The sequence below is a fragment of the Drosophila elegans genome, unplaced genomic scaffold (assembly GCF_018152505.1).
Source record: "Drosophila elegans isolate 14027-0461.03 unplaced genomic scaffold, ASM1815250v1 contig_814, whole genome shotgun sequence".
Taxonomy (NCBI): Eukaryota; Metazoa; Arthropoda; class Insecta; order Diptera; family Drosophilidae; genus Drosophila; species Drosophila elegans.
In genome coordinates this window covers 15,668,597-15,692,799 of record NW_024546167.1, presented here as the reverse complement: position 1 = coordinate 15,692,799, position 24,203 = coordinate 15,668,597, and the positions used below count along the sequence as shown (strand labels likewise).

At 36.9% G+C, this 24,203-nt stretch overlaps 1 protein-coding gene across 5 annotated transcripts in view; it reads left to right on the top strand.

Moving 5' to 3' along the window:
* LOC108149363 (disintegrin and metalloproteinase domain-containing protein 10) overlaps positions 1-24,203 on the top strand; it is an 89,269-nt gene that overhangs the window by 9,903 nt on the left and 55,163 nt on the right. For all 5 annotated transcript variants that reach the window (XM_017276862.2, XM_017276863.2, XM_041710645.1 and 2 more), the window contains exon 3: positions 1,514-1,546. In XM_017276862.2, coding sequence (XP_017132351.1) covers positions 1,514-1,546 — 33 coding nt within the window. The remainder of the gene's footprint in view (positions 1-1,513; positions 1,547-24,203) is intronic.

Here is a 24,203-nt window from a genome sequence, read left to right as displayed (position 1 = left end):
CAGCTATGCAAGTATACAAACCGAATTTGATTTATTTGAAATGTGCAACCCTTTATAAACGCTTCGTTAGTCTGCGGCTCACCACCAGGAAAACCACCCCAAAAAATTAACCCCAAAATCGACGGTACATAAAATTTAGATAGTGACATTTCTGTGTCAATTAAATTATGCCCAAATAAAGAACTCAAAAACTGAGCAAGTGTTCTAAACTTACCTTAATTAAAACAATTAATAAAACTGGTGATTTTAAAGGCTTCGCAAGATAAGCAACTCACATTTTTTTCCGCGTTTGTCGGCAGGTTGTTGTGGCTGGGTTAATGCCCCCTAAGCTAAAAAAAATGTCCTGAGAAGGAACAATGGAAAGTCGCCTTTGTCTAACTTCTCAAAGCTGAGGGTATAAAAATCTAATGAATTAAAATATAAAATGCCTTTTTTTTGGTCCACTATTCAGCTTACAATTCTATAGCCCCTGGCGCTTGCTTTGTTTTTAATTATAATGCCACATCTGAATGCGTGTGTAGAGATCAAAGAGAGGTTTTAAAAAAGACGCAGAGATAGTTAGATGGTAAAGAATCGAAACCACCTTTTTTATTTCGTTTTAGCTACAAAATTAAAAAAGTGATTACCCCAGACTGATTTAAAACGCAATTTTAATCAGCATTTTAAAAGAGCACACAAATCATTGATTTATTTATTTGTTTTGTATTTGATTTATTAAATATAATGATTATACAAATTCTATGTAAACATTATTTTTTTGTCAAAAATATAGTTTTGCGTTAATTGTACGTGCCACTAAATACTAACAGAAAACAATGCTAGCGTTTACGGTGCGTTTAACATTGTAAGAACCAAACAAAAATAATTGGTTACAAAAAACATTTTTCGCATAGATTTATTTGTGCATGAAAATGCTTTTACCAGGCCGACAAAACATTTAAATGAGCATGGGAATATTAATGAGGGCTTGCTTACATAAAAACTATGAACATCCATTGATTTTAAGCTCAGGATTAAACCATTTTTAAAAGTTTGTAAATAATCATAGAGATATTAAATTATGATGTTTTTGCATGATTTTCGGTTTTGGGTTACAGTTTTGTCTTTGTTCGTTTTGCCAGTCATACAAAAATGACTTTTATAAAAATCTGAAGCCGAACCTTTAACACATTTTCCTTTTGCCTTTTTGGCTGGTCAGGAAGGAAACATTTTGCCTTACCCCATCTTGCTGGGTGGTGCCCTTCACCGAAAACCTGCACTCTGCTTACTCGAGTGGATTTTAATTTGAATACTTTTGCGTGTTCCCTGCTGCAACTTGCCCCCTTTTAGCAACAGCACAAAAAAGAATGAGCGGGGTCTCCTTAGCGCTTTTCCGGTTTTCTTGTTTTATGTTGCCTGCTTGCATATTTTGGTCCTTGAACATTTCAACAAAATATTAAAAAATACCAGAAAAGTGCAATTAATAAACTTCTGAATTTTACTAAAGTTGAAAATTTTTGTTTTTTACTTGCAGGTTACGCAAAAGATATTTCTGGAGTTAAAAGAGGTAAGTGCATTGCTCTGAAGCTGATTTGATTCACGTTTATAAATTGGGAATAAACCAATGAATATGAATTAAATTAAAGGTTATTGTAATTTAACAAACAGAAAACTATAAAATTTGGTAAATTAATTAGCTTTTTAAAATTAAATTAAAATAACTTGGAGTAAAATTTATAATTTAAAATAAATTAACAAACCTTGCAAAAACAAATGTAACTTTTCGGCAGAGCACGAATCAGCTAAAAAAAAGAAACCCCTATTTGGATTTGATTAAAAATACGTTTTTTGTTTATTTTTCTTGTCAAATGTTGTGTTTGTGGATGTGTATGTAGTTTTTGTTAAATATTTATTATGTAATTTGTTTGAATTTGTTTTTTTTAATAGTTATTAATCTGTGGTTTTATGTTTCCATTTGAAAATGATTTTTCCATCCATTGCGATTGGAGGATGTTAAACGTTGAGCATGAAAAGCGAAAAGCTGCAAGCACTTCCCGCATTCTCTCCCTTAGTGGACAGACCTGAACGCAGCCTCAATCTTTTCACATTTGTGCAGTTTTTAGAGGCCCGCGCATTTGTCCCATTCACACGCCGGCACTTCTGCACTTCGGCACGGCGGTTCCCCGTAGTGCAATTTATAATATGTGCCGACAAAGGACGTCGAAAAAAGAGTAGTTGGAAAAATGCCCGACGTCGAGTAGCTCTAGCATTCGTTTAGGCCGTCCCACACTTACCCGCCAAGCCACTCGAAACCCCATCTCGGCCACGTTTCTCCACCATTTCTCCACCTTTGTCACTCTTTTTTTTTGTATTTCTCTCTTTCAGCCCTTGGCTTGCAGGTTGCATCGCTGTTGACTTGTCAGTTGACTGACGGGCACAAAAAAAATGGGGGAACAAAAAAATCCAACTAGGAAGAACTGCAAAAGTAGTGCTTTTTATTGCGTTTTTTTTCTCCCGCTCATGCAAATGTTTGGGCCGTACGACAAGGCGTGGCACACATGTATTAAATATATATATGTTCGATGTTTTTATGATTCAATTTTATGCTTGTAGCGGTTGTGGTTCCTGGCCAAATGGCATAAAATCAATGAAGCTGTGGTGCTTTTGGGTGGTTGGTCGCTGGTCGTCGGGCGTTGGAAAATGGCCGCCATTTTGTAGCACCCTCGCCCCGACGATTGTCATTATTTATTGAAAATATAGTTTGATGAGTTTTTACTTGGCCAAGGGAGCTGTGGTCCGCCGGTTTACAGCTGCAGATGCTGCCGCCGCACACCTTTTCCCGACCTTTACCCACATCCACACTCACTCCTTGGCTTTTAACAGTTTGGGTGTTGTTTTTCTGTTGCGGTCAATGGAATGGCTTTTTGTGTCTGCCTCCAACGCTGTCTGTCCGTCTGTCTGTTTGCCCGTCTGAGTTTGTGTGTGTGTTTTAAAATTGGTTAAATCAGCAAAACTTTCCTCCAAAGTTTTTTTTTGTGTGCCAAAAGCTTTAACTTTGCCGCTGTGCTGGAGGAATATTGTTGGTTGGCTTTTTTAGTGTTCTTTATGTTGGCGGGAAGCTCAATTTGTGTGATATTATTATAATAATAATTTTAGTTAGTTAGTTTTTTGCAGTTTGGTAGCGGTATGAAATAAACAAATATGAAACTCGACTAACGGCAAACTAAATAAAAATGTTCTGTATGTTCACCAGTTTTCCATACATTTTTTTTTTTTGGATAAACTTTTGTAAACTACCAAAAATCTTAAAATTCGCAAAATGACCTCAACAATTAAAATATTCTAAGGCAGCTTTAAATGCTTTATACCTACTAAAACACCTTGCCATATAAATCGCCCCGGAAATTTGACCGAGCAACAATGAGTGTGCATTTATCATTCAACTGGTAAAAAAAAAATATACGAAACATAAAAACCGTCTGCGGCAAACAAACTATCGTCCATTTCTTCCGCTTCATATTACAAATCTTCTGCTGATACGATTATGTGGCAGCCTTCTAGACGTGGCAAAAAAACGAAATCGAAATGGGAATGGGATAGCTGCCGTATATATCCATGTGCCTTGAAGCGAGGGGTCGTAAAAAAGCGGAAAAAACTTTACTATTCCGTGGGGTATGACCAGTTAATAGCATTTCCCCCACCGGTTACGCCCACGCAATCGACACAGTGTTCAAGCGAGTGTGTGCAACAGCTTCTGCTCTTTGTTTTTTATATTTGTTTTTTTGCGGAGCCTTGTAGCTCTTCCCTTTTTTCGCGAGTTGGACCTGGAGTTATGCAGTTTTTCTACGGGAAAGAAAATGAGGGAAATATGAAGAGTTGATTGCACCACCGGATGGACAAAAAAATTGGGGCCAAAAAGGGAAGAGACAGTTACTGAAAAAAAAATGTATCTTGGAAGATGAAAGGGTTACATGAATGAAAAATATGCAAACGAATTCGTATAAAGATTGGTGTAGAGGAACTGATTAGTTTGCGCTTCGCTGATCTTACTGAATGTGAATAAAGAAAAAGTGTCAAGATGGTTACTTTATACCATAATGTTCATATACCGTATCAACAAATAAATGTAAATTTTATACAAATCCATCCTACCTTTTTAGTTCTATTAAATAATTTTCGAGTAAAAGTTGGTAATGTTGCATAACGTAGAGTACTAAATCCCTAATAAAAAGATTTGTTTACATGCATGCTAATGCAAAGTTCATTTACGAAACCATTTCGTGATCCTATGCAGCATGATAATAATCGCTAGCTGGACTGTTTTGATTTTCCTTGTTTCGCAGTTTAATCTGCCTTCCTTGTTTCACGAAAACATTGGGCTTCTGTGAAGCGAATTGCAATCCTCAACGAACTAAAGAGCTGCAAACATTGCGCTTGAAAAACTTTCCTGTTGCTGGTATTGTGCACTTGCCCCTTTTTTCATTTTTTTTTAAATTTTCCCCCTGTTTTTTTGCCAAACAGATTTGCTCGTATCAGAGACAGAGCAGACATTTCTGGAGTTTGAGCTGAGCTGAATGCGAAGTGGTGGAAACTGTGAAGCTATGGGATAGATGGTTTAGCTTTCCCTGCTCCCATGGCCATCCTGCTATTTAGCCGTGTTTTGTTTGTTTTTGTGCTTTGGTGCAGTTTGAGCGCTGCCATTCTGTATATATCCCAGTATATCCCTCCTTCAGTGTTCTTATTCACTTTGCAGCCATTTCTATCTTCAATACACGCTCATTTACGCTGTCTGATAGCTTTAGGGTATATTCATATCCGTTGTGTTTTTAGAGAGGAATACACGAACTGGGTGCTGAGTAGCTCGGGGACGGATGTTGGCACTGTTGGCTGGAGCGATATTTGTGCATTGCCGCCATACAATTCGCTCCTGATTACACTAGTCAGCTCAATAATTATAAAATATTACAATAAAATGTTAATGAACAATTCTTAACAAACTTTTTTTGGAAAAAAATTGTTTTATTTATGAAAATCCAAATTTATTTGATAAGATTAACTATTTTATAACTCATAACTTAAAAACTTTAACTTACCATAGAACGTGGAATAGTGTAAGTTGCTTTTTAATATTCTTAAAAAGCGTGCTGTCTGTGTTTCGCTAGCATTGTCTGGCAAATGTTTGGCAAAAGACGACGGATAAGCTTCTGCGTTCTTTGCAATACATATTTACTGAAAAATGTACATATGTATATATTCTAAGTCGGCTCGCCAAAACACTATGCCAGCAACGATTTCGCTAATAAACTTTGTCTCCGGGGGTTTAATCAACTTTATTTTATTGTTCATTTTTGCACCCAAGTCTGGCCAATCCCTATATTCGAGTAGATCTGTCCTGCATAAGCCATGAGACCCTTTTTGTTAGCCAACAGGATTTTCATTCCATTTTGGACTCTGCTTTGCCTGGTGGTATTGAAAGGATTTTTAGCGTATTGGGGAACATTGATTACCAAATGCGAGGCATAAATGCCTGCTTTGGCTGCAACTCCCATTCCATTTGCTCTACCCACCCATCTGCTTGTTAAAAGGTTCTTAAATTGCGTTTTATTGCATGCCACGTTCTGGTCTCGGTTTTGCGCTTTATGAGCCGCTTTGTGAGCTTTTCAATGCCGCTGTGGTAATTCCTTTTTATGGCCTGTTCATTGTTATCACAAACAAAGGACTATCTATCGGACAAATATGATAGAGCAGATGAGAGAAATCGATTTTTTGCAGTGTTTAACTTTTTCACTTTAAGAATTAATAGTTGAAACAAAGATAATGTCTGAAATAATAAAGTGCACTTAAATAAAAAAATATTTTTTTATTTTTAGATATAAATTATCGATAAATTATATCACCAAACAAACAATCTATTATATAATATTAATTTGTACATATTCTCGCATAAATATCAACAGCTCTTAACCAATTTAACCAACAAAATCAAGATATAGAGCAAAACAAAGATAATCATGATTAGCTTGCGGACTTCCGTCGCAAATGAGGTCGTTTTCATTTCACTAAGGAAATACCATCGTGACAACTTCTCTAGGACAATCTAAAAACTCATTACCCAACGCTAATCAAAGACACACGCACTGGGCCAGCAAACGTTTTTATGTTGGGTAATTAGGATGTTGGCAGTGCCAATGGGGTGGACCATCCAACCATGTGACCCACCCACGAATAACTCAGTTATCAGACACAAGCTTGCTAATATAAGCATTATACTGCAGGATCGGACCGCCTTCGCAAATGAGTAAAAAAGGACTGAAGAAGATGGGGTCACTGAGAATATAGCTCACGCAGTGGGGCGCAAACACGCAAGCGAACTAATGTACACATCTTAATTATCAAAGGAAAATCGCAGACTTATGTATGGAATGCTCAATATAAATAATGGCCAGCAGACAGGAGACGTCTCGACTGGGGGGGGATAACTTAACGCATCTTTAATGAATAAAGGACTTTATGAGTGCTGTCTGTGCTAGAAACACAAAAAAATGAAAGTGAAGCTAAGTAAAAACATACATAAGAATTAAATGGGTTTCTTCTGTTTAAGAGAAGTTAAAGTTACACGGATAAAGAGCTGTTTATGTTTCAAATAAACGAAAATGGGTTTTTTTTATTCATATTTTGAAAAATATTCTGGCCTGAGTTCTTTTCATGCAAATGCTCTGTAGCAAGAGGAGAAATATTTGTAAAACGCTTTTGTAATGCTATGAATGCACAATATTACAGTGCAATATTTTACGTTGATGTATTTTTTGACTACGGCAGTTTTTCTCCTGCAATTGGAACAGTATTTTTTTTTCTTTGTTTTGAGTTTTATTTTCACAATTTCATCGTCCACTTGTTTTTGCGTTCATTGCTGTCCGTTTTGCAATCTGTAGCTCGCTCCAACCTCTTTCTTTCTGTTTTCGGTTCGATGGAGCATTCGCTGTGTTCATTGTGCTATGCTGCATGTTATTAACCCCGGACAGAGAGTTTGAATTCGAAAGATCGATAAATTACAATTAGAGCCACTCAACGATACGGTTTGGACTAAATTAAACTAAGCGAAGATATTGCCAATTAGTTGAAAACAACGGATTACAAGCGAAGAATGATGTTTTGATGTTTTTGTTATTGCATAAAACTTATCAATAAGGGAGTAATTTTTTTATCAAACAACTGTTGTAAATACTACCTCATCAATAATTTAATCCATAATCTTCAACTCCGAGGGCTTAAAAATTCATTTGATTCAGCACCTTAAATTGCTCCAACGTTTTCGTTATTGAATTTTCCTCTTAACAATTCACTGTGTTCTAATTTCAACTGTGTTTTCGTCGATTTTCCTTTTCAACCCCACAATTTTTTGCAATCAGCCAATTTTTCAGGATTGCCTGCGAAAAGCCAATAAAACACGAAGGGAAAAACAAATAAAAAGGGAAATAAAACACCCACAAAAGTCACGTTAATACCGCCTTGGCAATTTCAATTTGTGTTTTGAACATTTTAATTTTTAAGCCGCCCGACCGACCGTTGCAGTTCATGATTTTTCCATTTTTAGGGTTGCGAAAAATATCGCCACCAAATACAATCAAAAGCTAAAAATCTATTATTCAGGACCGCCGTTCTCCCCATTGTTTATTCAGTCAAAGCTGAACGAAAAAATAAAATGAAAAGTGAGGAAACTTGAAACAGAAAAAAAGCAATATTGTCGGGACAAGAAGAAGAAGAAGAAGAGAAAAAGACAGTAGCGGAAAAGCGAAAAAGTATTGAAGCGCATCTCAGTGAAATTTTCTGTTGTCGTCCAGAACAGAGAATAGAATGGCAGTGGAAACCAGCTCTTGGGCTTCAGGATATATCCAAAGTGTCAGATGTAGAAGAGCTCAGGATTTCCAATTCCACAATTCTCTTGGCGCAAACGAGCAGGCATTCGCCTGTTTTGTGCGACACACAACTGAAATTGTTGAGGGCCCTCCTAAAAAAAAAAGAGGAGAAAAGAAATTAAGTCTGAAACATGAAATAAAGATGAAGTGCCTGTCGAAGAAGCTGACTCAGTCAGTCAGTCAGTCAGTCAGTTAGTGCACTTTGAGTTCGTGGGAAGAAGCTGTCGGATTTCCAACTGGGATTGCGATTGGGATCCGTATTGGGTTTGGGCCGAAGAAGGCATCTCCTGTTTTGTCATCTCTGCTCCTGGTGATGACTGACGAGCAAAATAAAAATTAAAATTTGTTTACGTGGCGCATCATTTTCTGTGCGGGTGCGTTTGTATGTTGTACAACGTCTTTGCCCGATACAAAAGCAATTACACAGAGGAAATATGTTTACTTGGAATTTATTTGTTAAAAGAAAGCTTTAATTTGGTTCTTTACAACCTAAATTAGGTAAATTTAATTTAATGTCCAACAAACAAACCTTGATTTTTATATCAATCAACATAAAAGTTCTAGTTTGTGACACTCTCCATTTGATCGATTGTTTTCAGTGCATTCTGGGTAAACATCTGGCATAACTTGTCGCTTGAAATCTTTGTCTTTGCCCGACGTTGGTCCGACTATTTGTCTCCTTCAATTTGTAATCATTTAAATTGATTTTTCTTGTCGTTTCTTTTTGACGTTGCTCAATCCAACCCTCCACTGCGCTTAACTCAACTCAGCTCAACTCAACTCAATGCCGCAATCCATTCATGCTTCGTTTTAATTGATGAATTTACTGACTGCCATCCCAGACATTGATAGGGATAAGCATCTTAACCTTTTTATGGGCTCAACTGCAGGCAGTATTTCAAGGGAGGAAGAAATGCTTTATGCTGGCACTTTCCCTGATCCGAAATTGTCCTTCAAATTGACTTTTATAGTTGCGCTGGTCGTTGAACTCCATGAACTGCACAAACAAGCAGATTTATGAGCCGATGTCTTTCGATATTGACGTCAGGACAAACCAAGCCCATACCTGAGTTGGGTAGTGTAAACTTCCTGAAGTTTGCCTTGGTTCAAAGCAATTACCTAAATAAAAACCTTAATTAATATTGCATGTCATACACACTTTGCAGTATGAGAGGGCAGCAGCAGGACTGGAGTTGCCTCAAGCACAAAATAATTGAGATTGATGCAATTGCATATAAAATTCATATAAATTACTTGAAACTAACACAAAGAGTCTCCGTACTCCATAGGCCCCAACTGCGTCAGCTCAGTTTCAGCGTTGTTTGCATTTTGTTGGCCAATAAGGGCGAGGAAGCAGGGAGTGCGGTGTGCGGAGCAGAGAACTCGTTTGCCCAAATGAGTCATAAACACTGAGGAGGCCAAAAGCGAGTGTCAAATGCACACATGTGCACAATCACGATTGGGATGAACCAAACTACATTTGAACTTGAAAAAGTTTTTGCCGAATCTCGTTTTCTGTCTGCAGGCAGGCGGAAAAGTTGGCCCTACGGTAACTAATTTGCATAATATATGTATGTGCATTGCTTTATAACCGAGCAAAGGTGTTGTTTGGAAGTACTTAACCTTAAAGACAATGAAACATTCAAATCTAAGGGGAATATTTTGTGTTAAAAGTGCTTAAGCCCTAAAGTATTGGGTTTTCTAAAGCCAGGTTCTCTTTCTAACAAATAACTTATTAAATCTTTGCTTTTGTTAAAACTATATCAGGTCCACCCTGAACCCAGCGGAACTCAGCAGGAGCAGGCTTCAGTTTTCCTCCATGTTTGTTATATATCGTCATCGCCAGCTGCATTTGATTAGCGCCTCCCCATATATGCATCCCAATACATACACATGTTTATACTTACATACATACGAGGATGGACTAAAAAGTATTGAAACTCTTTCGAGGCGATTTGGTTTTGAAGAAAAATTTCGTGGTTGTTGTGTGTTCAATTCAAATAGTTTTTAAGCTTAAAAAAAATATGTTAAATAAATTTAAACCCGGTTTGCGTTGTTATCTAGGTTATTGTTTTGGTTAGAATTTAGATAATGTTGTGTAACTTGTAAAGAATTTGTATGTTTTGTTTCAAATTAAGTAAGTTACAGTGCGATTTCTTTAGAATATATGTACCTTAAACTTGTTAAGCAAACCTCTTGCGTCCGGCCGGGAACTTGCATGCATGGCACAACAAAATGGCATTTGAAACATGTGTCAAGTTCCATGCACTTGTTTATGTTTGTCGGCCAAATTCCCCACCCCGGAAAGCCCTTCCTTTTCCTTCTCCTTGCCGCTTCCCTTTTCTCTTTTTCCACCAACACAACTACACAACTAAAACTAAGAGCAGACTTGACTTTGGCTTATTTATTGTCATGTGCCCATTTGGCTTCCTTAGCAGCTGAGAACGCCTCGTGAAACGTGTTTGTTGATAAACACAGCCATGAATCATTTCTCGTCACCGGTCTCCATACCCATTCCCCGTTCACCATTCCCCACCCCATTCCCCACCCCATTTACCCACCAATCCCCACTGACGTTTTGCTTGATTTGCATATGTATGCGTGTGTGTTCTGCACACAACATTTTCTTGTTGCGCTTTTTATACCGATTACATTTGGGCATCAAGGGTAGACTGTGTATCCAACAGTTCTTGTATTCCCAAAAATATTTTCTATTTGAAAATAAATATAAGGATTTAACATAAAGACTTTGTGACTAGTGCTGAAATTTAAAAGGAAGGAAGAAATAATAAAAAAAATAAGAAAAAAATATTTAACAACTGAAAAACTTTTCTGAATTTAGGCTTATCTTTCTTTATCTTTAATTCAGTGATTTAAAATTTAAAACTAAAAAAATGAGTAAAAACTTTTTTGATTATATATGTTTAACAACAAATAACAATCTTGTTTAAGTTAATTTTACTTTAGTATGAAAATTTCAAGAATTAATTTTTAGGGAAGGTTCCTTTACTTAAAAATTTACCCCCTCAATAATATTTTTAGTAGGTAATATTATGTTTTCAACACTTGTGCAGCCACCCTCATTTTATGGAAAAGAAACTCGGGGCTATCTTACAATATACTTTTGACCAAAGCATGTTTTGCTTCTGAGCACTGATTACCCGGTATCTCACGGTCGAATAGCCATTTGCTTTCTTCTTTTTTTGTATGATTTGTTGGCGATTTTCACGCCTCGTTTGGTTAAGTTTCGTTGCGTTTCGCTTTTGAGCTTCAGCTACTGTTTTGAGAATTTCATTTGTTTTCCATGTACATGTCGCAATTTCTGTTCTGTTCTGTATCTATGTGACTAGCTGGCTGACTGGCTGTGGATTGTGGGTTGTGTATGTTATCTCGACAGCGCTACATGTCCATTGAGCTTTTGTGTTTTTTGAGTTCGCTCTGGGGAATTGGGCGGCTTCTGCCTTCTCCCCCATCGGGGGAATTTTTGAGCCGAGCCCAGCGGCATGTTATGCTGATAAGCACGCATAAAATTCATAAATTCGAGCGGGGGATTTAGCTAGCACGACATTTTAAGCTGTTGAAATATATCACTATGTTTTTTTTCGAGGAGAACATTTGTTGAATGTCTAATGAATCGGAAGATGTTTGTGGGAAGGTTGTGTAGAAATATTTGTCGAACTATGATTAAATGCTCGCTAAAAAACATGTTAAATCATACAATTTATTATAAAGTTATGATTTACAATTAAAATTAATTAAATTGCAATATATGACAATTTTCTGCAATATATCACATTTTATTGATAAATCAGTATAATCCTAGCAACAATTATGCTTGTGATGGTTTCTACTATTTTTAATTCCATTTTATTTACCGATAACGTGGTTAGTTAATACACAGAAATTTATTTATTTATAAAATGAAAAAGTAAGGCTTTTTAAATGCCTTTAATGCAGCTTTGGTTAAACTTCCCTAAATTAGATTCTGTCACTATATTTTCTTATTTATTTTTTGCTCTTCCCCTAGTTTTGTGGTTGAGCTCCCTTGGCGGCAATGTCGTGTCGCAAAATTGACACATTTAGCAGTCGTCATTTACTTTTGTTATGCTAATCTGCTGCCATGACGGGTTCTGCTGCTCCCTTTGGCAGTTGCCACGCCCTCGTCGCCCATTGTCGGTAACCCTAATAAGCCCTATTATAACGCTATGCTGCCACCGTTAATGCCCATCGCTCCAATTATTTTAAACATATTACAAGCAGATTTAGCACAGATTACAAATTAGGTTGGATGCTGCGGTGGCGGGATGGTGTGAATTTTAGTGTGGGAGGTAGTTGGCGGTGGGGTGGTAGCTGGGTGACTCTCCAACTTTGAAGTGTTGCGAACTTGGCGCACTTGATGGCACTAATTTATGCAAGGCCAACAATGCCACACCGCATAATCCAGACCGCGTGGCTAATTTGTTTATAATTTTCATAACTTAACGTGTGCGCGAGGCGTAACTCATTTCCTTTCCTAGCCATCCGTTTTCCCGCCACCCATGTACAATTATTTTGAATCCAAAATACGCATCTATGTTGGGTAACCCCTATCTATACGGGGCATGTGTGTCCGTGTTTTTTGCCACACTTGGCATCGCACGACTCGACACTTGGCAGTCATGGTACGGGTAATTTTGCCGTCATGTGCTGGCAAAATGCAATTATTATAATTATTTTTTGTTAAACGTGCCACAAAAAAAACCTCAAATACAAAAGGCTACTGCTGTACAATGGCCATGGCTGATGGCAACAATTGTAAAATGTATAAAAAGGAATATAGGAAAAAAGTGAAAGCTGCGTTTGTTTATAGCATTGGAAAATGTATCTGAGGATATTATTCATCTTTTATTAAATTGTTCTCTTTTTTTAATATATTTATTTTTATTAAGCTAATGGATTTGTTTATATTTTTCAAGTGCTGGAAATATTATATTCGAGGATTATAAATATAAAATAAATAATATAAATATGTGAACTTTTTTCTAACCTTGTTTTCAATATTGTTGTGTGTTTGCTAATCTATAATAATTTTTAAGATGAATTTTGAACTAATGTTAATTAATTTGGTTAATGAATAAGTTGTATGCCTTTTCACTCCAGAAACGTAACATTAAATTAATTAAAGCTAAGTAAGTCAAGTTATCTATGATCAGACCACAGTGAGCATCCAGTTGCCAGCATATCTGCACCCACGAATCCCTTCCGGGCCAACCCCCTGCATCCAATTTCCCAAGTTACGTGACTTGGCCAGCACATTGACCGTTAAACCGAATGTTGCATCAACCCGGTAATTAAAGGTAAGCGCTGGTTGGATGAGGTAGCAGCAGGACATAGAGAAGAGAACCTTTGATGACGATGACGATGACGATGACGATGATTCTGACCTGACTTCACCGTCAACGCTCTCCGTGTGTACGCTAGTTAACGCCGTTGTTGTCCTTCGTAACTGTCGGAACCGGCACCCATTCCTGTGGGTAGAGTCCTGCTTTTGATTGGCATACGCGGGATGGATGCCACCGTATATATACACGTGACCATAACCCAACAACGTCCCCCACTTCTCCCCTTCTCTGCCAAAAATCTGCAGCTGGGGGCCCCACACACACACACACACACAACAAATGGCGACGTCTTGTCGGCTGTTGAATGCCGCATTTCATTAACTAGCGCAACGGCATCGCCAACTGCAACTGCATCCTGCATTCAGCATTGTGCACGTTCATTGTGCGTGTGCATTAGCGAGCAGCCCAAGGCCTCCACCCTTCCAGCCACCCACCAACCACCACATATTCCCCACAGGCACATTGTCCACTGTGATGCAAAGCATATGCGTAAGGGTTTTAATTTTGGTATATACAAAAATATTCAATTAAATCATTCATATCTGAGAGTGTCTTTAAATTGAATTTATATTAAATAAAATATTTTTTGGTAAATAACACAGAGCTTGAAACTGTTTTGGGTTGTATCATTGAACACAAATATTATATCATCTGCTTTGTTAAGTTTTTAGCCGAGCAGATAAGTTTGATTATTTTTGATTAGTTTCAGTATAAACTGATTGAATTAAAGAAATCTTCAAAGTAAAAAACGGAGCGAATACAGGTAATTTTAGCTTCACAGTGCATTCGTGGGCGGTTGGACTGTGACTTCCGTTATGGTCATAGCAACCTGCTCAACATGTTAATGCAACGGCGAAACAGAATCTAAATCCCCATGCAGCTGCTGCTTGACAACCCCACAGGGATTGGCTTGAAATGGGGCAATGTGGAACCGAAGGGGTTTTGGCTTGATGGGTTTTGCTACGTGCATCCAAAATGTTCAGTCCTGTTCATTTTGCCCAGCTGCTGCTTTTCCGAGGTGCCTCTCTGCTTTCCTCATTTCGAAAGATAATGCCACATTCTTGACTATCCGGTCGAGAGTTCTGTTGTCCCTTTTTTGCCGAATTTGTATTTGATTTTAGTGCTTTTGGCTTTTGTGTTGGTTTCTTTTTGTCAACTCAATCTGCAGTCACGCTCGTGTGTGTTTTGCACTTTTATTAGTTCTGGCTGTGGTCCATTGTTTTTACTATTTTACTATCTATATGATAGCTTTGGCTGGGTTACAAAAATGTGCAGCCAAGTTCTCAGCGTGAATCTATGAATTTATTATTCCCTGTCTATTTGTCCAACCAATTTGGCTTTAAATTCGGAATTCATTTATACTTTACATGTTGACAAAGTACTGTAATAAAGGTTAAATTATGCAATTTACCACATTAATATATTTTCTTTGATTTACACAAATCAACTCACCAGATGAATTAATTTAAGAAATAAGTGCTCGATTGGTATTGCTCAATATGCTGAATAATTAATTGTTATTTACACAATATTGTAAATCAAAATTTACTGTTATTAAGCCAAGTAAATAAATCCATTATAGGCTCAATAAATAGCTTAAAACTGATTAATTAATTAATTAATCATTTGAAACAACATATGGTTACGAAAATTACATAATGCAATCTTCATCTCTTTATTTTTGTATTTACTTAGGTATGTTAAAGGCTTAGATTAAAGTGGAATTTATATGCTCTTGACGCAGTACTTAAGAAAAGTCTGATAAGTATCTGAATTTATTTATAAAATTATTTGTCTTAGCTTTTCACGTTTGTTTGCACATTTTTTATTCGCAAGTTAAAGACCTCAACTGCATCACGAAATACCCATATTTTCCACTTGAAGTGGCCTAAGTATGACTCAGTGCAGTTTCAGATAAACTTGGACACATGCAGGCACCATATGGATGCTACTGTTTTCCCAGTCAGTGAGTCCATAGGGATCGGGATCCGACCCTCTTTTATCGCTTGCCTCTCAACTCATGGCGTATTTATGTGTGGTTTTTGGTTTTGTGTATTTCTTATCAGTTCAACGCGTTCATTGCTTGTGGAGCATATAAATTGACCGACTGGGAGTGTTATTTTTATAACGAGCACAACTTGTAGCAAACTACCATTAAATTACAGTTTGTGAAGAGAGCGTTCCGCAATCGGAGAATTAAATATTTTGCCAGCTTTGTTTTGAAATTTGTGGAAAATATATGTAAATTGATATGGAAGCTTAACCAAAGCTTGACTTAAATAAAATAATCCATTTTATCTTGTTGTTTCCGTTGTGTTTACGCAATAAATTCAATCTTAGATGACAATTTCATTTAAATCGATAAGAGATTGGCTATTAATTTGCCCACTTGACATTTGAACTTAGTATGCAGTGCACACACAAAAGAAGAAGAAGAAGCTGGTGCAAAACATATGTCAATGCCCTTAATTAATCGGGTTCATTGCCTGACCGACCAAAAAGGAAACGGCTAAAGAGAATTAACAGAAGTGCAAAACGAAAAACGAAATCAAAAGTAAAACCAGAGCAAAAGAGACAAGACCGATGACCTTCGCCTAAAGTTCAGATGTAAATTGCCCGGGCCAACCGACCAACCAGCCAATGAAAACTGACACCCTGACAAAACTCGGTCCCAAATACAACCTTCCATTTCCATTTTCCTTTTCCACCCCTCCGCCTATGGCAGATTTCCTCCTCTTTTCTGCCTAGCCCGTCATGCAAATGACAGGTAATTGACCTCATAAAGTATTCTTCACTTGGTGGGTGGGCACTTGTGGGTGGTAGGGGGGTGGTATGCAACAATTTTTACTTTTCATGTGTAATTTGATGTATGTGCGCGGTGCATGTTCGCCCCCTTTTTCCTTTTTGCTCGCCCATTTAAGTGTAATTTTGTATGTTTCTGTTTTGTACTTTTTTGTTCGGCGAACACATTTGTCACGTTGCCAAGAAGGAGAAAGAGAAAAAAATAAAGAAATTCTAAAATGTTAATGTGCCGAGAGTCGACTCCCTTGTTCTTGTTCCGCTGTGGCACTTGAAGTAAATGCTCAAGCATTTCGCAGATCGAGGGACTGTGGGGGCGTTGATGTGTGAGCACTGCCACTGCCTACTTTACTTTCTTTTTCTTTTACGTTTTGCTGCCTTAAGGCCGCCATATGTGGGCTGTATGGATAAACGAGCAATTACGATTAATTGCATTTGATAAAATGCCATTAAAAAATGTAAAACACACAGATGTGCAAGTAAGTTGTTGCTGTATCTAAGTGCCCGACCCTCATTTTGGTCTGTAAAAAATGCAAACATTTTGCGTAGGCAGATCAAGATGTTGAAAAAGATGAGACTGAGAAATGTGTACCCTTAATGGGACACTTACGCCCATATTTTACATTAGCAGTAATGCATTTCTTGACACCAACAAAAATCATTGTAACATTGACAAGATCTAAGTTAAAGTTTTAATTAGTATAAGTTAAAAATTAGTAATACAACATTACTAACATATTATACAATTCTATGAATCTATTGTTACCTCGAAAGTTTTACCCTAAACGGTGTATAATTTCTTTCAGGCTGGATTTTCAGCTCAGTTAAATATAAAATTCTTTATGTATAAGCATATTATGGTTTAAGCATAATCCCCAAAAGTTTAAGAAGGTTTTCTCTTGACAATTTCAATAATTTATTTTCCGTTTAGTTTTTCTGCTCTGAGCCATGAGCAGACAAAGGCATAATAAACCATAATCAAATATATTGTAATGTTTATTTTTCGTCTTCTCTTTACAGGTGAGTGCTCAGTTGCTAACGTAGAAAACGTACTCCATAAAAACGGAGTTCGCTGCTTCAGGTAAAGTTTGCTTTTATTATCAGACACGACAGGGACAACAGTAGACGAGGATGACTGGTTCCTTTTTTTTTTTTTTTTTTGTGTGGTCCTGGCAGTTGGTAGTATATACCGAGTACCGCTTCTCATTTCCTCTCCTCCATTTTCCAAACGATGGCCACATAAATAATCGCTTTTGTGTGCTGCTCCTCCTCCATCCAGCGTACCTGCCATCGACCCCACACCTTCGGCCTTTCTTTCTCTGCGTTCCATGTTTTCTTTTATAATTTAAAATTAAATGTTGCATTTGGCACATAACGATGTAAAATGGTTAGCAGCTCGTTTGTGGGCAGGCCATGTAAATTATGCAGAAATCCCTTAGGTCCTTCAGCGTGCATTTGCCTTAGATATGCAGCAGCAGTTAGTAACCTTTGTAGGCATCCTCACATTTTGCCTGACCTTCCCCAATGGCTTTTAGAATGTCTGTAGGCTGCATGTGGACTTATGTGGGAGTTTCAGGAATGTTTCCTGAAAGGATAATTGCAATTTCCTTTCGGTTTTTGTCAATTAAAATAATTTAATTTTTGGATCGCTTACCTTTGAGCAGTTAAACGGTTAAATACTGCAAGCGTTTAAAACGAGTTACGGTTCAAAAGGGAATTTATAAATTAAATTATATACATTTTATGATTTTACATAGAATGAAAATTAAACGATTAATTTACATATTCCTAAAAATTATGACTGACTAAGTTGATAAGGCGTTTAAATTAATGAATGGTCTCACTTAATTGGCATAATATAACAAGGCATATTGGAAATATTATAAGGTTGAACTATCTACAACTGTAGCACATTTTTCGGGGTAAATAATAATTTAATTAATTAAAAAGTGTATTTATTTTGTTATGCTTTTGGCGCGTTTCACTTCCTGTGATTTAATAGGAATTGCTAATGGCGTTGTCATATTTGTTTTTTTATTCACAATTTTATCATTAGTATTTTTTTTTTCATGCAAACTCGGCAGTACATTTTTTTTTCATAGCTCCCACGTACGTGTATATGGCATTTTTATTCCCTGAAAACGAAATAATATTTACGGCCTGAGGGAGCAGAGTGAACGACAGGGACCAAAAACATGGCCGAGTTCTACCCAACGTCACTGGCTGCAAATCAAAAAGGATAAACTGTGCTTTCAGCTGCCATCCAATCCTCTTGCTCTCTAGGCTTAGATGCGCTACTGGGCGGTGGGCGGTGGTAGGGGGGCGTGGCTGGTCGAGGGAGTATTCAGCATGATTATGAATTCGTTGCGAAAATGCAAACTTCCGTCATTGAGTTGCGAGTTTGCTGCCCGTTTGCCGTTTGCTCTTTGATTTCGAGTTTGCATTTGCATTTGCATTGCAATACTATATATGTATGGCAGACGGAAAGAGAGAGCTAAGGATAAATGGGTTGAGGGGGGACTGAGGGGGCGGTGGGTGGGTTTGGGTGAAGAGCATTGGATTAATGGCGGATAGCTCACTGAATGCGTTGAACTTTTGTGTAAAGTGCAATTGCATTTTATTTCATGCTCACTCCCTTTGGCTCGGCGTTTTTTTATGCGCCAATTTTTAGCAGGAAATTTCCATGGCGCCATTTGGCCATGTTTGTGCGGCCAACTAGTCCCACACTGGGAAATACAAACAAAAAAGTGTATGGCAAAGCTTACTGGTTATAGACAGTGAAGAAATTGCTTATACAAGCATGCAAATTTAAAAAGAAAAACATAAATGCAACGTGAAGAATTACTTGAAAATTACTTGCAAAGCATTGTTCTTAACTTTTCACCTATGGTTTTAAACACGTACTGCATATAAACACGTAAATCAATCTGAGTTAAATATGTGAAATGTTCTTAAAATTTTTGTTTATCAAAATTTAAATTAGAGCATCCAATGTTCTTCAGGATATATCCACTTATGTCCTCATTTGCTTTGCTAATGAAAAGGATTCGTTTAGAATTTTAAGCAAATAGAACGTGAGTAGCAGGAAAATGTGTGCGGGAAAAATGTTGCCCAACCCAAAACCCATTTTTGCTACCTTGACTAGTGTAATTTATGCACGTGTGTTGTGTGTTTTTGTATAATTCCGGACTATATATGTATATGGCAGCCGTGGCAGTGCCATTGCAGTTTCATTTTGCTTTCGTGGGTTTACCCGGAGCATTTTAATGCTCATTATGCATTTTTGCTGGCCTGGCCTGGTCGTTGCCATTGGCATTACAAGTGCTGCCGAATCCACCCACTCATCGCCCACGCCTGTTTTATTATGTTTATTACTGTTAAATAATTTGTATGCAATTAATTTAGCTGCAGCGAAAATAAGAGGAGCCCAGAACCCTCAGCCTGATTATGGCACCGTTCGAGTTTCGTTTCACATTTCTCATTAGTAAGCAGTGGGCTTTAAATCTGGCTCTGTTATGGGCAAAACGAGCGTGAAGTTGAACAAAGTTTGTAGTATCATATATTTACTATGTTTGTATATTGTGCACGCAAACTTCATTGAAGTTTGTTTTATGAATAACAGAAGATATTTCAACAAGCAGTGACAGGCATATAAAGTTTATTTCTTAAAATAATTCCATTTTTTTATTACTTAATAATTAAATTCCATTCATATTTGTTATTGTTAGGTTCTCAGTTGGTTGTAATTAATAATGCCATCAATTTAGAAATTGCCTTAAACGAAACCTTTAATATCCAAAATAAATGGACATCAGAAACAACCAACAAAAGTAGAAAAAACAAAAAATGAACAAAAAGTGCTTGCCCATAAAAGCCATAAAAAGTTTCGCTGGAATTGGGAAAGCCAAAAAATGTCATCATGCGCCCATAATTTAGCCGTAAAAACACAATAGGCAAAAAGGTTCTGCCTTTTGATATTGAAAAACGCACAAACAATACATATATATGTTTATATTGTGTTTATTGACAATCAGCAGCCATTAAAATGCCAAGTTAGACAAAACAAACGAAAAAAAAAAGAAAATTAGTCTTTTTATGCCCTTGCTATGGAGAAAGGAAAGTTCAAGGTTACGAACTGCAAGGTTACCAATAGCTAGCAACTACTATACATTTTATATAATATCTAACCAAATCAAATAATTGGACTTTAATTTTCGTACGGAGGTTTTTTTAAGGTCATGTTAAAAATGATTGCTTAGAAGCCTCAAAGCGAAACTAATCTAAGAATCAAATCAAATGAGATTGTGAAACTAGCTTACAGCTAAAAACAAAAACGAAACCAACCAAGCGGCAACTTACAATGCCAGTGGATAAAACAAGGTCTTCGGAATAGGTTCTTCAACACATAAACCACGTATGTAAAATGTGCTGTTTTTTAGTTGCTAATGAGTTACGTTTGCGTGCAAGGTGGGCCAACTAACTGAAGCTCAATTATTGCTCATTATAACATAATTTATGTAATTTAATGTCTTAGAAAAATGATGTTTAAATATATATTAAAAACTATAAAAAACTAAAAAAAACTAAAACTATGAATTAAAAACTATAAAATAGTGGTACAATATTTACCAATAAAATTGTTTTCGTTTAAAAAATTATAGCCAATTAAAGTAAAAATAATATGTTTGCAAGGAGGAAAAGTTAATCTGCTTAGTTCAAAAATATTATTGACAATCACAATGCCAATGCAGTATCCGGTCCTCCTCGTTATAATGTTCATAATTGTAATAATGAACACTCATCCAGACCCCTGAGAATAGAATATACAAGTTGTTGCTGCAATGGGAAATGTAACAAGTGCAGGGAGCGGAAGAGCAATGCGACGACAATCGAGAATGACGATGATGAGTATGGCGATTACTATTTCAGTGGCAAAAGGAGATGCGAAGAGGTCCTCGCAACGCGTTTGCATTGACAACAGTCGGCAAGTTGACTCCATACGGCCATTTGCGACCGTCCATGTTGCGTTGTCATTGTGGAAGCTGCTGTTGTTGGCTATCTTGTTGCAGTTTATATAATCAAATCTCATGCTTCGTTAATTCAAAATGTCGTTACGACGTGTAACATGACAAGCTCGCTCCTTGGGCCACAACTCGAAAGTCTGCACATTGTGCTACATCATCCTGACAAAAGCAGCGGCAAGGCGAATAGGACGATGCCAAAGGACGGACGAACCCATAACTGAGCAAGTGAAACGTAAATAATACTGAGGCGCAAAACGAATCGAATAGAACAACAAACTTTGGCATAACCACATCATCACTACACCCACCCACTTATCATCTCCGTATCCACACGCACAAAAGGCGCCCTCATGTGTATGCTACACTTTGAAGCCTGTGGCACTCCTGATTGCGTGTACAACAAAACACTTCCCTGCAACAATATTTACGCGGTTTTGTTGCCAGTTAAAGTACACATGTCAGTTACTCTTGCAAACGCCCCTTAAAGGGGTGAAACGAGGCAAATAGGTAGATTTGTAAAATAAATATATTTAGATTTTAAAATTTTTAAAGTTTTATATTCAAATTAAAATCTATGATGATTTGTTATGGATTAAACTGAAAATATTCTTGAAAATGATTGCTGGTTTTATAATATAATATTTAGGTAAAAAGAAAAATAAGAGTATTGTGAGCCGTGACTTAAGAAACTATTTAATTTCGTTTATCTTTATTGTTGTACATTTTTCTGAGAAATTCTACACGTCACTTGTAGGTTCGTCACAGATTGCCAAAATGATTACGGGGATGATGATGAAGATGAGGTTTTCAAAGTCTTGTAAAGCCTCAACTTTGTTTACTTTTCTTTGTCCGAAGGGCAATTGTTAAAGGGGCCGTTTCCATTACGACCCTACCCTGGCGTTGACAAAAATTCGGCCATAATCTATATCTGTTCATCTATAGTTCTGCTGGGGATTTTCTGGCTCGCCGATGTGTTTAGCACGGTCATAAACTTTATTTGCGTTTATTGTTATTGGCATTGTCTGCTCTCATTTTATGTTGCCTATAAATTTGCGCTGGCTTCCTCCGAGAAAGAGAAAACTAACCATACAGCCCGAAACAGGAATCTACTTTATTTATTCCTTGTAATTTCATGTTAATGGTTTTGTTGTTGTTTGTTTCTAGCTTTCCTGAATGCTTGATAGTTTTTCCTACACTTTTTATAGATCCGTACGGTAAAATTACTCAATTGTTTAAACATTTCTTTAACTGGAATCTCAAACTAAAATAAGCTAGGTTCGAATTTATGTTCTATAAAAATAAAAAAATAAATAACTGACTTGTAGCAGTTGTTTTGGCCAAATTTATTTTAATTTCTTGGAAAAAAAAAACTTATTTTTCTTTTATTTTTTTTTTTTAGTGAAACATAAAGTGTAAGATATTTTTATGTGAATTCTTGGAGGACTTATCAATCTTGGCACTTGTCTTCAAGTTCTGTCCCAACTTTTTCCTCTCATCTTCTTACTTGTATTGAACATTTTTGTGTTGCTTTTGGCCCTCGGTTGCCATTTTTGGCAAACAATCAACAGCAATTATGGGCAAGCTCTTACTTAATAGCAGTTTCCCAACCTCTACGGAATGTTTTTCCCGGCCAACCAGACGAACGCGGCCTATTCCAGACTTGCTCCTTACCAATTAACGTCAATGGAAAGTAACACAAACGTCTCTTAATGATGTTGACGACTTTTTCATCTTCCTGCCGAATTGTCCCAACTCCTCCTGCCCTCTTTTGTGTGTATCTTTTTACTGACCGCAAATTAATTGGCGCACTCACAATTTATTTTGTAATTGTAAAATTAATAAGTTTGTGGCTGCCGTGCTGTTGCTGCCACGTTTTCAGTGCCAAAAGTGGGCGTCGTTGGCCGCCTGCAACTTTTCGTGAAAATTTTTAATTGCTAGTGTTGGCGCTGTCGTCATCGTCACAAACCGTTTGCCAACTTCCAGACGACGACAATTCCCAACTACGGTTCATAGTTGTTTTTCCTTTCCTTTCCTTTCCTTTACTTTAATTTATTTTTTTTATTTAACTTTTAGACAGCATTTTGGGCCTGCCTGTTGAAACTCTTGGAGGTACTCAGGCTCGCAGTTACCTGGTACATTGAGAACTCGGGTTGGGGGCAGAACCATCAGCATAATGAAAAAGTTTCGAACATACCGTACAGTGGGCACGAAAATTGAACGTACTTAGAAGTTAAACGATGTAAAAAGATTATCAATTAGTTATAGTAGGTAAAGTAAAATAAGTTATTGTTTATATATTACGAATGTATTCGAGATAATAGTAGCATAAGATTTTGTTTTCGTATAATACCACGTAAAATCGTATTATTTATCTTTGTTTTTAATATAAAGTTCAAATAAACTTTAAAAAATCAGTACAATTCCATGTAAATTTGTTATTAAATCCACTGTGCCAACGCAGTTCTTGTGTTCATTTCCTTGGCGGTTTTCTTAGTTCTGCTTTAGCAATATGCTGATTATAAATTTTCAGAGCTTGTGTGTGAGAGTTTATAAATCAGAAGTATGTAAGTATATTCATAACTTACATGCACACACGCTTTGTTTAATACTTCGTTTTTTCATCTTTTAAAGTCAGTTGGCTCTAAAAAATGGAAAGCACAACTTTTTTAATGCTCTCCTCGCATTGTCTCTGTTTTTTTTTTTTCTTTTTTTTTTTTTTTTTTTTTTTTTTTTTTTGTTTTTTTCTTTGTTGGTGTTGCCATAGTCATAGGCATGGCTACCCAGCTGCTGTGGTTGTTGTTGGAGCAGTAGCTATATTAGCAACGCCATTTGATAATGGATTCCTTTTTTATGTATGAACAAAATCCCCATATAAACCGGGCTGATGGCACCGGAGTGGATGTGGAGTTGGGGTGAAGCTGTCATGGCTTAGTTAACACGCTCAGTCAAGCACTGGAAACGTGCTAAACGATGCTGGCAGGCTCATAAACAATTTAAGAATGAATTTCTTGGATAAATTGAAAGCATAAAAAAAGGTCTAAAATGGTTGGACATTTTTAAAAATTCCGTTTTCAATTTATTATTCAAATGATTCGATCGATATT